The sequence below is a fragment of the Artemia franciscana genome, chromosome 5 (genome assembly GCF_032884065.1).
Source record: "Artemia franciscana chromosome 5, ASM3288406v1, whole genome shotgun sequence".
In the NCBI taxonomy this organism is placed as follows: domain Eukaryota; kingdom Metazoa; phylum Arthropoda; class Branchiopoda; order Anostraca; family Artemiidae; genus Artemia; species Artemia franciscana.
This window is the reverse complement of record NC_088867.1, coordinates 41,473,373-41,488,147: the sequence shown is the minus strand read 5'-3', so window position 1 is coordinate 41,488,147 and position 14,775 is coordinate 41,473,373. Positions and strand designations below refer to the sequence as shown.

Below are 14,775 nucleotides of genomic sequence, written 5' to 3'. Positions count from 1 at the left end.
ATATATATATATATATATATATATATATATATATATATATATATATATATATATATATATATATATATATATATATAATACAATATGACAATATAAATGGCCCTGTGTTTTTCGGTTCGGCTCAACATGTCCTAAAAGTTTCAGTTTTGTGCGCTTAGCAGCTACACTCATATTGCAGATACATCTTATGTACAAACTGCGTGCATATAGTTTCTTTTTATTTAGTTCAACATACCGTCAACATACCCTGAAAGTTCCGACTGAATGGACATAGCATAAATTGCCTTTTAATTTAGTCCAACACCACCCTCGATATGCACTGAAAGTTTCAGCTTAAAACCCCTGGGATAAACATTGACAACTTGCATAATTTAGAGCCCTTGCCCAAGGAGCTGCGAGGGGTCGTTTCATAACCAGTTTCGTATTCGTTTGGCCTTTCGACGACTTTCAACAAAATGGCGATCTTAAAACATTTATCAGATTCCTTAGGGGGAAAGCAGCTAAAAAGGCATGGAGGGGGAGGAGTTGGATGCCCTCCAATCAGTTTAAACTCTTAAAAAGCACATTGGAGCTTTCCATTTCCACTCAAATAAGCCGCTTTCAATATGTGAACGATAATTCCTTCCATACAAAGTGGACGGGAAAAAAAATATTATAATAATTATAAAAATGCAAAGAGCTTATTCGCTTTTTACTTACGTAGCACTACTGCACTACCAACGATTTTGCATTGGATGTTCATGTTTTTTTTTTTTTTTTTGGAAACAAAATCATAAATTTTACCCAGCCATTTGTGCTTTTAAGCTTTAACTGTGAGCCAGTTTTTCTGTCTTTGTTGTCACGCCTATTTGCTTTTTAATCCTCTTTATTTTTTATTCTTGTCTTTTCTTTTTTTTCCAAAATATCATATACCGTTAGTCGAGCATGGTCAGTTGTCACTTTTTTTTCTTATTTTTTCACCAGAAATTTAGTTAGAAAAGTTATTTTAAAAAAAAACTTTTCGTTCTAGAAGTTTTTTTAGAAAAGTTTTTTTATAGTATGCAAGTTTGGTAACACTTCGGGGTGCTGTGTACTTTGGATTAAACCCTGGTATTGTTGCTATCAGAAGATCCCGATTAACAATTGGAGTTGGTGTCCTAAACAAATACATTCCAGGAATCCATCCCGTTGGTGAGAATCTACAATTATATTTTGCTTCATGTCCTTAGTTCAACAAGCCCATTAGCACTCATTAGAATTAATGAAAATAAATGAAAATAGCTGACTGAATTTAGCCGAATTATTTTTCTTTGTAGGAAAGTAAGATAAAATATATCCAAAGAAGCCTTTGTGCAAAAAAAAAAACATATACAAAGAACCAAGGACAATGAAAATGAATTATGATAGCCTACTTGGGATTGATTAAGAGAAAACTTGAATGACTAGATAGATCTTTAAAAATAGCAGAAAAATCTAGAACATTTTTTATAAAGACTACGTCCTTAAGCATTTATAAATTTGTTGGTAGTAGTAAGTGCCAAATTCACAACGAAGACACGTGAGTGAAAAACCAGCTACAAAAAAACCTGAAAACATTTGTCATTAGACAGCTCAGACAGGTGTATCTTTACACCTGTAGATACACCTTAGACAGGTGTATCTTTTCTTTGAAGGTTTGCCCGTCTTTAGGAATCAACATACTGTTCATATTTGAGTTTTTGTGGAAGAAAAGCGTTGTTTAATTGAAATTATTATTTTTTTTTCTTGGTTCAGCTTGGCAACACTGCTGAAAGTGTGTAGTTAGTGTAATAGCTTTATACTTTTGAATCAACCAAAATAAATATGGTTTTCAAGTATGAACAAGCCCAATTGGCAAAGACAGATCAAGTAGGAAAAAATATTTTTATTTTGATGTCCTTGTTACTTCAAATACTCATAATAGCATATTACGGGGACTTTTAGTTCATAAAAATGAACTTCAATTGAAAAATGGATTGTTGGCATATTTTCTATCTATGTAAGGATAAAAATAAACTAATTACAAATAAGTAGTGACACTATAATACTTTTAAATCAACAGATAGGGGGTATGCTATTGGAGCTACTAACCTCTCGAGACGTTATTGCGCACACCTGGGTCTTACGGAATACTGCATTACATGTGTAATGACCCCACTTGTAACTGAGCATGACAAACACGTCGGTGTTACGTAATGACTCCACACAAATGGGTGTTACGTAATGGCAGCACACATGTGGGTGTTACGTAATGGTGGCACACAAGTGGGTGCGACGCAATGGCAGCGCGCATATGACTGTTATATAAAGATGACACAAACGTAGGACGTAACGTAATACTTTAAGAGATTTCATTTTCCTTCAAGTTGTTTTATTTCCTCAGGATACCTTTGTATTCCAGAAATTTTGTCAATTTTAAGAATCGAAAGTGATTCCCCTTAACAGAATCCAACGCTAGACAGCTGGACAAAGAAAGCCATCCTAATATTCTGATTTGGGGAATAAATTTTATGTGACAAGCTGTTTTCTCCACCAAGAGAATTTCCTGCATGCTTTCTAGAACGATTAAATGGATTGCGTGTTTCCAAGCAGCCCAGTGCAATTGACTATTGGTCTGTTAAGCACACCTGCAAGTTACAATGTATTAATTAAAATACTGGTATTAGCAAAAAATATTTTTGAGTGGGTCTTAAGTATTATGCTTTATGCAGCAGAAGCCTCATTACTTACAATAGTAATAATAAAAAACAATATCAACTTCACAATACGTTTTCTCGCAAGTAAATGAAACACGCGAACGGAGAACAAAGAAACACTTTTTTGCTTTCGATTTTTTCTGAAAGGTTTTAATGAAAATTCAACATTATTTGGAGCCAAGACTATGCCTATTCACATCATCGTGACAATATGCGGCTGTTCCGTGACATCCCCGTGACACATATCATCATTCCTAATGCACTTTCAGATATTTTAATGATAAAAATCATACTTTGCATCCATCGGTTCGTATTTCCTAAAGCCTCCCCCCGTGATACACCATGTCAGTTCACGCCATCGTGGCATTATATCGCTGGTCCCTAACATTGCTACGATTCATATTATCATTCCTATGATATTCTGAGATATTTTCCTGATAAAGATCATGCTTTAAGTCCATCGGTTCGCGTTTTCTCAAGCCACCGCAAACTTGATGCCTTCCATAGAAATTCACACCACTATGGCAAACTATGTAAGGGAAACGGCACCCTCTGGCACCCTCATCATTCCTATGGCATTTTCAGATATTTTCATGATAAAAATCATTCTTTAAATCCATTGCTTTGTGTTTTGTCAAGCTACCTCCTTGCGGTACGCCATGTCAATTCACACCATCAGGGCACACTGAGGTTGGCCCTTATCGTCCCTTTGACACTCAATGCCTGGCACACGGCACCTTCTGGTATGTACTATCACACTTAAGGCATTTTCGGGCATTTTCGGGCAAAAATGTCCGTTTGCACTACAGTTGACCGTTTAAACTTAGATGAAAACTCCCAATGTCATTCTTATGATCGTGGCAGTTGGCACCAGAGTGGGAAACTATGGGTGGTACATGGCATCCTCTGGCACCCCCATTATTCCTAGGGCATTTACGGATACTTTCGTCATAAAAATAATGGTTTAAATCCATCGATTCATGTTTTCTCAAGCCACCCCCTCGTGGTACACCATGTCTATTCACACCCCTGTGGCAAACTATGCCTGATTAGTGGAATCTCTCTGACACTCAATGCCTGGCACACTGCTCCTTTTGGAGTGGATTATCATACATAAGACATTTTTCAGGCATTTTCATGCAAAAATATTCGTTTATACTGGAATCGATCGTTTAAACTTAGAGAAAAACTCTCTATGGAATTTCTTCTGATGACTCGTGGCAGCTGTTAAGGCCCCCTGGCCTTAACACACAAAGACAAACACAGAGAAAGGCAAACAAACACTCAAACACACACAGACAGGCAAACACACAATCAGACACACAGGCACGGTGAGAGAGACAAAAACACACATAGAGTCAGACAAACATACACATAGAGACAAATGCAGAAAGAGGTAAACACACACTCAGACACATACGGAGACAGGCGAACACTCAAAAACACAAAAAAATACAGAGACAGACAAAAACACACTCAGACACAAGCAAAGACAGACAAACACACAGTCTTTTGACTTGAGAAGACACAGCTGGCTTGACAAAACACAAACCGACGGATTTAAAACAAGATTCTTATCTGGAAATGCCATAAGAATGATGAGGGTGCCAGAGGCTGCTGTTTGCCATCCATGGCTTGCTACGGTGGTGTGAATTGCGATTTGGAGGCATCATGTTGGGTGTGGCTTGGGAAAAACGAACTGATGGATTTAAAGCACTGAAACACAAACATCGGTTTGTGTTTCAGAAAACACAAACCGATGGATGTAAAACATGATTTTTGTCATGAAAATATCGGAAAATGCCTTAGGAATAAAAATATGTATCACAGGGATGTTATGGACAAGTCGCATATTGTCACGATGGTGTGAATATGCATAGTGTTGGCTAAAAGAAACGATGCATTTTCATTAAAACATCTCAGAAATGACCGAATGCAAAAAAGTGTCACTTTTTCTTCATTTGTGGGACTCATTTACAAGCAAAAAAACTTATTGCGAAGTTGAGTTTTTTTTATTATTACTCTTGTAAGTAATAAGGCTTCTGCTGCATAAAGCGTAATACGTAAGACCCATTCAAAATATGTTTTGCTAATACCAAGATTTAAATTAATACATTATAACATTCAGGTGCGCTTAACAGACCAATAGAATTGGGATACTTGGAAACACTCGATTCATTTAATCATTCAAAAAAGCATGCAGGGGATTCTCTGGGTGGAGGAAACAGCTGGTCGCGTAGAATATTTTCCCCAGATCAAAAATATTAGGAAGGACTTCTTGGTCTATGTGTCTAGCTTGGTCTATGTGTCTAGCACTCCATTCCGTTGAGGGGAAATCTCTTTCGATTCCTAAAGTGGACAAAAGTTTGGGGATTATAAAGGTTCCCTGCGAAAAAAAATACCTTGAAAGAAAATGAAATAATAAAGTATTACGGAGCATCCCACGTTTACATTATCATTATATAGCATCCAATGTGTTCATCGTCATTGCGTATCATCCCACGTGTGCATCGTCATTGCGCTGGCATGACGTAACATCAACGTTTGCACTGCCGTTACATAACATCCCACGTGAGCGCCGTTATTACATAACACCGAAACGCCTGTCTCTCCTAAGTTACAAGTGGGGACCTCTAAGAAGTCCTATTACCCAACATACGAACTTTTTATTAATATAATTAAACAAACCCTATTACGTAATATATAGGTATACTATAGTATTGCATAAGACCCTGGTGAGCGTAATAGCGTCTTGAGGGGGTAGTGGCTCCAATAGTACACCCTCTACCTGTGTCGTCAGACGTATTATGGCGCCATTACTCAAATATTAGAAAGAAGAAGGTCCCAACTAGCAATGGGAGCTATTATCTTAAATCAAAATAATCCAGGGAATTCATTCTTTTAATAAGCATCCAGTGTGACATGTTATTCTATGGTCTTAATTGAACAGCATTCCTGGCTAAGTTCCTTAAGCAGTGTTTACATGCGTGTCTAGCTAGAATCCCATTTCTAGAAACGTGTCTGGCAAGAAATCAATGTCTAGGCGACTACCGTTCACAAGTAAAATTTCTTGCTTTGCTAGACAAGCTACAGCTAAGTATTCATTTCTAGACTCTAGAATTTCGAGTCTAGGGTTCGACTACAGCCAATCAGAATGTGTCAAGTTCCACCATTTACATTTTTAGATTGAGATTCATCTTTTGTTTCTTAATTAATATATCTTTTTCATTATAAGCAAATTTGCAACATCAGACATAATAGTGAAGCACGCTAATATAAAGCAATTGTTTGGCTGATCTCGTCCAACCACTAAAAACAGGAATTACAATTTTGAAAGTTTTGCCTTTATAATCTCTCTTCATTGGTAAGAAATGACGACTGTACTCCATTTGAAACCAAATTTGCAGTTTAAGATAAGCACTCAATTTATTTATGAACGGTATTTGCCAAGACTTTGATTTCTGGCCAGACACGTGTATAGACACGGGATTTTAGCTAAACACGCACATGAACGCTACTATAACTGCATTGAATTGAAATAGAGAGTAAACGCTTATTGAATTTATTCAAGTTAAATCATTTGATTGCACTTTCTAGGGCTATAATGAAAACATGTTAAGGCGGTTAGCTTTGGTTTAGCGGAAGAACAGTGATTGGTTACCAAAAAAGAACTTTTGCCAACCCACCTGAGGTCAGATAAAAAGCAAGATGTCTGTGAACGGAGTAAGTGTTCATAAGAAAGGGTCTAAAAGAAATAGAAATATCATGAGAGGGACTGAAGAAGTGAAGTTTTAAATAGATTAGGGTACAGGAGTTGATATAGGTAGCTTGATATTGAATGAGCTGTTACTTGTAGCGGTAGTTTTATTTTCCTCAGCAGAAAATATAAACTGAGAATTGAAAGAAAAACAATCTTTCGAGGACAAATTATCAAAGTTTAGTACCCAGGCTGGGGCTTTTTTAGAGATACGGATTAACACATGGTAGCAGCCTGCTAATTTCTGAACTCAAAAGTAGCTAAAGTTGAGATAACTTATTTTCAACCCATATATTAACTAGTATCTTTTACAGAAAAACTAATTAAACGAGACAATCAGTCATGGTGCTCCGATGTCTTCGATAAGTTTGTGATTGCCGATCAGTCAGTTGCTCTGGGTGACCGAGTTGTTAGAAGCTATACTCCAGCTGCAGCTAATCAGCAAGTTGTGGTACTGAACGTTTATTGTTCCGACTCTGACGAACAAAAATACATTACAGAACCTAACGTAAGGCGGTTAGCCACTATGCGTATGGAGCTAACACAGGGGAAGCACTCTGGTAAGAGGGCAAGGGAACTACAGGTGGCTCTGGAATTTGGTGATACAGAAGTTAAAGCCTCGGCTATTGAAGTTAGCACTGGAAAAAGTGTAAATGTAAGAATGGACTTTTTACAAAGTGATATTTAAGGAATTTCTTTTGTATTATAAACTTTGCTATTAATATTTTTCTTATGCTATAAAAATTTCAAACAGAATTTTTTTTTTATTGAATTAGAGAAAGCATTGGTTCCCCCGTAAGAAAACTACAAGTAGAAAGAAAATAAAAGGAAAGGACAAAAAAAGAAATAATCAATTTTCTAGAAACACAGCTAAAGGGAACCGAAACTTCTTATTCCGAGAAATATTTCACAAGCTTCTAGTCTAAACGTCGGGCTCCGTAAGGACATTAAGCACAAATTTTGCGAATTCATACCAGCTGTAATGTGTCAGAGCAGACTCAAATAGAGTTAATGAGCAGTAATGCCAAGATGGTTTTAAACGGCCAGTACCCCCGGAATACAAACGGCCACTACCCCCAGGGCGTCAGTACAAATGGCCAGGTATCCCTTTCGACCCTCTCAATACGCATGTGCGCGTCATAGAGAAATAAGAGACGTAGGAGCTTGTTACGTCATAGGGAATGTTTTTTCTATTGTTCTTATGCTTAAAAATCCTAAGAGTGTAGGGGAAATTCTCAGGACGTCTTTACTTCAGGATTTCTAAGATTGTCCTTTGAAAAGCCACCAGGGGCTTCTTTACCCCCAAGATTTCCTTGGGTGTTATGTTTAAAAGTCTCAGGGGGCTTCTTTATCCTAGGATTTCTAAGGATTTTTCCAAATAATTTCTTTAAAAAAAAAGAAAAAAATAAATCAGGATTTCCTTGGTTGCTATGTAATGTGATTTGTTATAGCTTGTTAGTCAAGCGGGGAAGCCCAGGTTGTAAAAAAAATATCGTGGTTCAATATTTACAGGCGATTGTGATGCAATTGTGCACGACTTCGCGTAAAATTGAAAAAGAATTCAGTGTGTCAACATCAAGGATATTATTCTTTAGTGAATGCTTTTACTCTATTGGATACTGAAGGCGCTAAAAATCAAACAGTTCGTAGTAACGAACTGTACGGAATTTTGATACCAATAGTTACATCAAAAGAATCGCATTTTAATGCTGATTTGCAATATATAATTTTCATCAAGTTTAGTTTTATATTTGTTCGTTTTTGTTTTTAAGCGTTGCCTTATTTTAGAAAACAGGGGAAAACACCCAATAAGAGTCATAGAAAATGTGGAATTTAGTATTTTTTGCCAGAAGATAGATCACGGATTGTTTGTTTGTTTGTTTTTCCCACGGGTGATCGTATCGACCCAGTGGTCCTAGAATTTCGCGAGAGGGCTCATTCTAACGAAAATTAAAAATTCTAGTGCACTTGTTAAGTGACCAAAAAATTGGAGGGCACCTTGGCCCCCTCCCAAGCACATTTTTTCAAACTTTTGAGATAGACATTCTGTTCAACGAAGTTGAAAACTTAATAATCATTTCTTTAGAGACGACTTAATCCCCCACAATCCCCGGGGGATGGGCTGCAAGTTACAAACTTTGACGTATAGTAATGGTTATTGTGAAGAGTAAAGACGTTTTCAGGGAGACTTTTTTGCATTGGGGTGGGTGTGGGTTAGGGGGAGGGGGTTACGTAGGAGCATCTTTCCATGGAGGAATTTATCATGAGGGAAGAGAATATTCATAAAAGTGGTGCAGGATTTTCTAGCATTATTTAAGAAAAAACAATTAAAAAATAAATAATTTTTTTTCAACTGTAAGTAATGAGCAGTATCAAAACTTAAAACGAACATAAAATATTACGTATATAAGGGGGTTTGTCTCCTCCACAATACCTTGCTCTTTACACTAAAGCACTTTTAGTAATTTCAACTATTTATTCTACGGCTTATGTGATTCAGGGGTCATTCTAAGGATTTGGGACAAAATTCCAGCTTTAATATAAGGAGTGAGGTGTTGACGAGGGGGCGAAAACCCTCATATACGTAATAAAAATACACAAATATAGAAGTTCGTTATGTAATTTAATTTGTAAGGTGCGTATGTTTACTACTAAAAAAACTTTTGTAAAAAAAATATCTAGTTGCACTTTTGAGTAACTAAGAAGTGGAGGACGATTAGGCCTCCTCCCCCACCCTATTTTTTTAGACTCGTCCAATCAAAATCATTTAGCAAAAAAAAATTAATATGCAAATTTCGTTTTAATCATTGATTTGAGGTAAGCCAAAATAAAAAAATGTTAGGAAACTACATCAAAAACAAGTTTTTTTAACTGCAAGTAAGGAGCGACATTAAAACTTAAAACGAATGAAAGGGGTTGTCCTCTCCTCAATGCCTCGCTCTTTACGCTAAAGTTTTTAATTGTTTTAAAAAGTAAAATTGTAAGAAAGAGTCAAACTTTTACGTAAAGAGTGAGGCGTTGAGGATCCTCACAAACGGGGTAATTTATGTTCGTTTTAAGTTTTAATGTCGCTCCTTGCTTGCAGTTAAGAATTTGTTTTGTTATTTAATGGCGAAAAGAATCATATAGTGCTTAATGCTGCAGTAGAAGTTGCAAGGGGATTGCGGCTAACCCTAGAATTGGACGAGATGTTTGCAAGAAATGTTATATCATTAAGTAAATTCAAACCTGAAGAACAGTTACGCTTTGCAGCCAAAGTGAATACAATTCATATACAAAGATTACAAGACGGATTAAACGCATAAGTGAAATATAGTGAAGACAACAATCTAAATCAGCCTATAAAAAAGAAGAAAGTTTGTTACTAGCGAGATCTATTGCTAGCCTATAATCGATAGGGAGAGTGTCAGGATGAAAAATGAGTGGATTTGAGAAACAGAAAACATATGGAACGTAGTGACTTCGGAAAAATGGTTTATTTTTAAATGATGATTTCCTAGAGGTACCTCTTCAAATGAAAGTATTTTCTCAGAGAATGCTTAGCGATAAAATGAGTCTCCATCGTTGGACTATTGCATGAAACTTTTATATCGTGTTCCGGATGCATTTACTCAATTTACTGATATTTTAATTGAAAACATAACAAAGTAATATTGTGGATTTGCTTTTAACCCCTCTCTAGACGGCCATTTGCAAGGCAACACGAAATATCTCAAAAAATCCTTTCTAAACATCATGTTTGACGTCACTCCTCCTCTTAGAAGATTTTCATCTTCCTCAGTCAGTTTCTTTTGTTCTTGTTCCTGATAAAAACATTTTATTCTTTATAAATTTTTTTATAACAACACGTTTTTTTCTTAGTAGTAACATGTTTTTCTTAATACTAACATTTTCCCCGAAATTGTAGCGAGTAATAACAAAATTTTGATAATGCTAACAAATTTTTTCTAATTGTAACAAGTTTTTTCTAAATAGTAAAAAGTTTTTCTTAATACGAACAAAATTTTTTCTAATAGTAACGAGCAACAATAGCATTTTGTTCTTGATACAAATATTTTTATAAATAGTTTTAAGTGTTTTCTAAAGACTAATAATTTTTTTCATACTAGCAATAAGTGTTTTCTTTTTAATAGTAAAAATTTTTTCTCGTAATAACATTGTGTTTTTCTTAATACTAAATTTTTTTTATAATATTAGCAAGTTTTCTTCTGAATAGTAACGAGTTTTTCATAATACTTACAGTTTTTTAAATAGTAACAAGCGTTTTCTCAGTACTAACATGTTTTTCTTAATACTAACATTTATTTCAAATATTAACGAGTAATAATAACATTTTGTTCTTTATAAAAACATTTTTCTTAACAGAAACAACCAACAGTAACAAGTTTTTTTTTAAATAGTAACAAGTTTGTCTTCATACTAACATTTTTGTTCTAAATAATTCCAAATTTTTTCATAATAATAACAAATTTTTTATAATAAAAATAATATTTTTTTCTTTATAGCAACATGTTTTTCTTAATAGTAACATGTTTCTCTTAATACTAGCAATTCTTTCTAATAGTAACAAATAATAATAACATTTTGTTCTTGATAAGAACATTTTTCTTAATAGTAACATGTTCTTTCTTAAAACTAACAATATTTTTCGTAATAGTAATTAGTTTTTTCTTAATAGTAACAATTTTGTCTCTTAATAATACCATGTTTTTCTTAATACTAACAATTTTAATTAAAATAGTAACGAGTAATAATTACATTTTGTCCTTGACGAGAGCATTTTTCTTAATAGCAACAAGTTTTTTCTTAACAGTAACGTACTTATCCTAATACTAACAATTTTTTTCGTAATAGCATCAAGTTTATTAATAGTACAAGTTTTCTTAATACTAACAAAATTTTACTAATAATAACAAGTAACAGTAACAAGTTTTTCTTAATACTGAGAAATTTTTTGAGTAATAATAACATTTTTTTCTTGATAAGAACATTTTTCTTATTAGCAACAAGTTTTTTTTCTTAATGGTAGCAGGTTTTTCTTAATACTAAAAAATTTTCTTAAAAGAATCAACTTTTTCTGAATAATAACAAGCTTTTCTCAATACTAACAAAATATTTCTATAGCAACCAGTAATAGTAACAAATTTTTCTAAATACTAAAAAAAATTCTTTCTAATAGTAACGACTAATGATTAAATTTTGTTCTTGATAAAAACATTTTTATTATTAGCAAAAAAGTTTTTTCGTAAAACTAAAAAAAAAATCATAATAGTAACAATTATTTTCTTAATAGTAACAATTTTGTCTCTTAATAATATCATGTTTTTCTTACTGCTAACAATTTTTTCTAATTGTAACAAGTTTTTTTTTCAGAATAGTAACATAGTTTTCATAATGCTAACGCATTTTTTCAAATACTAACAAGTTTTCTTCTGAATAATAAACAAGAAAATAATAAGAGCATATTAGCTCATTGAATCATTTCATCCTGTGAAATAATTTATATTATAGTTAAGAGTGACCCTTTGGATGAATTTATACCATACTACCACCTAAAGGTGTAATGACCATACTTGTATCCTTCGGGCTTATATACCACCACACTACCAGTTAAGACTTTAATAGCCATAGATGGACCCTTTGGGACCCTAGCCCGCCACAGTACCAGTTATAACTTTAGGACCAAAAATTAGCTCGTTCCCCCTTTACGTTTCAGGTATCATAATGTTTTAAAGAGTGTTAAAATACTTACTGAGGGGGAGGTTGTGTCCATTGCGCTGGTCTGAAGAAGTTTATCAACACATGAACAGAAGAAAAGAATAAAAAATTAATTCCCTTTTAAGTAGTTATGATTTTAAGCAGTGAAAAGGATACTAATCTAAGGACCCTCAAAGCCTAACAGGCCAGGCGCCCTTTATTTTGCTGAAAAAGAATATTAATATAAGGACCCTCAAATCTCTTCTTCGGAAAATTTTCAACCTAGAATAAATAATTTTTAGTTATTATTTTTCAGGTATTTTCCTGGGGTCTTCCCTCACATTAAGGGTCCCTGATATATTCCCCCATGATTAATCTTGGGCAACGCCCCCTTCCCACCACCAAATTCCCTTCTTAGTGATAATATTAGAGCGCAGGATCTTAAATACAACTTATTTTCAATGCAGTACTAATAGCTAAAAGCATGGTGAAATGCCCATTTCCTTTAGGACCAAGGGGGCCCAACAGCACCATTGAACTATGAGAGCATCTTTAATAGTCTGTACTTAATTCAGTCTTGGACTCTTAATATTCTAATAGTCTGGCATATTCATTTTCCATAAAAACTTATTTTTGTCGTTAAATCATGGTGCAAAACTTTCTCGACTTCCTCTTTCTGTATACTTATATCAGTATACAGTAAGTAGGCTACTGTCTCTAGTAAAATAAACTATATATAAAAAAAACTATTTTATTAACAATAGAAAACACTAAGTAATATTTTGAAATGATAACCCATTAAATTATAATAATATAAAACATAACTATAGGAATAAATAAATTAGTTTTTTTGTAATTTTTAATAACATTTGTTTACAATAAGTAAAGTAACTTTACCAGTTTTACCAGCCTGTTCTAACTATCATCAGACAGTTGGTGGTGGTGTTGGTCTAGTAAAATAAACTATATAAAAAACTATTTTATTAATAATAGAAAACACTAAGTAATATTTTGCAATGATAACACATTAAATTATAATAATATAAAACATAACTATAGGAATAAATAAATATGTTTTTTTAATTTTTAATAACATTTGTTTACAATAAGTAAAGTAACTTTACCAGTTTTACCAGCCTGTTCTAACTATCATCAGACAGTTGGTGGTGGTGAACTGTAAGTAAGGAGTGACGCGGATCAATAGTAACCAAAACTCTAAAACGGAATTTTTATATTAATAGATATATTAAAAAATGTCTAATTATGCTGATTCCAAGTATGTAATAATCGTTACCTATCAGATTTTAGTACTACCAATCAAAGGCTGCAAGTCTGATTTTTTTTCGAATTTTCGAAAAGGGAGGGGCTAAAAGTCACAGAAAATCAAACTATGGGATTGAACGTATGATAGAACAATATTGTAGAAGTTCCAAGCTCCCATCTGCAAAATTGTGAAGTTTTTTTGTTTTTTTGCCAGAAGAAAGATCACGGATGCATGTTTATTAGTTGTTTTTTCAGGGATAACATTGTCGAGCCAATGGTCCTAAAATATCACAAGAGGGCTCATTCGAAAGGAAATTAAATGTTCTAGTCTGCTTATTAAGTGACCAAACAATTTGAGGGCAACTAGACCCCCTTCCACACCCTTTTTCCCCAAACGTCGTCTGATCAAAATGTTGAGCAATTTGCCAGAATTAGTCTGCGAAATTCCTATTATTTGTCTTTCTTTTGCAATTCCATTTTACATGCGGAGATACTTCGGGTGAATTGTCTGAGACTAATTTGTCATTGGAGTTGGAACTCTCTGGGGGGATTTTTACGTGGGAGAGGATTTCTTATGAGAGAAATTCTCAATGGGGGAATTATTACTAGGAGAAATTTTCCATGGGGAAATTTTCTACAGGAGGAACTTTCCTTTTTGGGGAGGGCTCCAGGAAACACCTTTCACACATGGGGGTACAATAAATTAAATAAAAGAAGTCTTTCTTCAAATAAGAGCATGCTAAGGAGTATTTTTCTGGTGGAATCGTAAGCAAGGTATTTTCTAAGGAAAGATATGGAAGGATTGGTCGTATAAACTTTAGAGGAGGCTTATTTGATTGGATATTGAAAGTTATAATGCCCCTGGCTAAGAGTGAAATGTGATCGAAGGGCAATTAGCCTCCCCACCCCCCTCATGCCCTTTTTTAGAACATGCATCCAACCAAAATTTCATAGTCATTCGCTCAAAACAGTCCAAAGATCAGATTATAAAAACTAAGGGGTCAACAAGAGCCCCTAGAGCCTTAGGGCATATGTTAAAATTATAACCCGGGGGTACATAGGGTTTTGTGGAAGGAGTGGCTGTGTAAACTTTGAGGGGGCTCTTTTGATTGAAATTTGAAAGTTCTAGTTCCATTTTTAAGAGTCAAAAGTGATCGGAGGACAACCAGAGCCCCCCTTGCACCCTCTTTCCCCCAAATATATCCAATCAATGTTTTGAGACAGCCATTTTGTTCAAAATAGTTCAAAGGTCGGATAGCAAAAACTCAAGGGTAAATAAAACCTGCCCTAAACCCGGGGACAAGTGTTGTAAGCAATATCCCAGAGACCCTTAAATACACCACAGCCTACTCTGCATGTAAGGTC

General features: G+C 34.4%; 2 protein-coding genes across 2 annotated transcripts in view; both read left to right on the top strand.

Annotated features, from left to right (window-relative positions):
- The window catches only part of LOC136027422 (uncharacterized), a 69,639-nt gene extending 62,433 nt beyond the window's left edge, over positions 1 to 7,206 (top strand). The window contains exons 9-10 of the mRNA XM_065704679.1: positions 1,038 to 1,170; positions 6,765 to 7,206. Coding sequence (XP_065560751.1) covers positions 1,038 to 1,170; positions 6,765 to 7,138 — 507 coding nt within the window. The 3' untranslated portion in view covers positions 7,139 to 7,206. The remainder of the gene's footprint in view (positions 1 to 1,037; positions 1,171 to 6,764) is intronic.
- The window catches only part of LOC136027424 (ralBP1-associated Eps domain-containing protein 2-like), a 205,828-nt gene that overhangs the window by 124,236 nt on the left and 66,817 nt on the right, over positions 1 to 14,775 (top strand). The window lies entirely within an intron of this gene.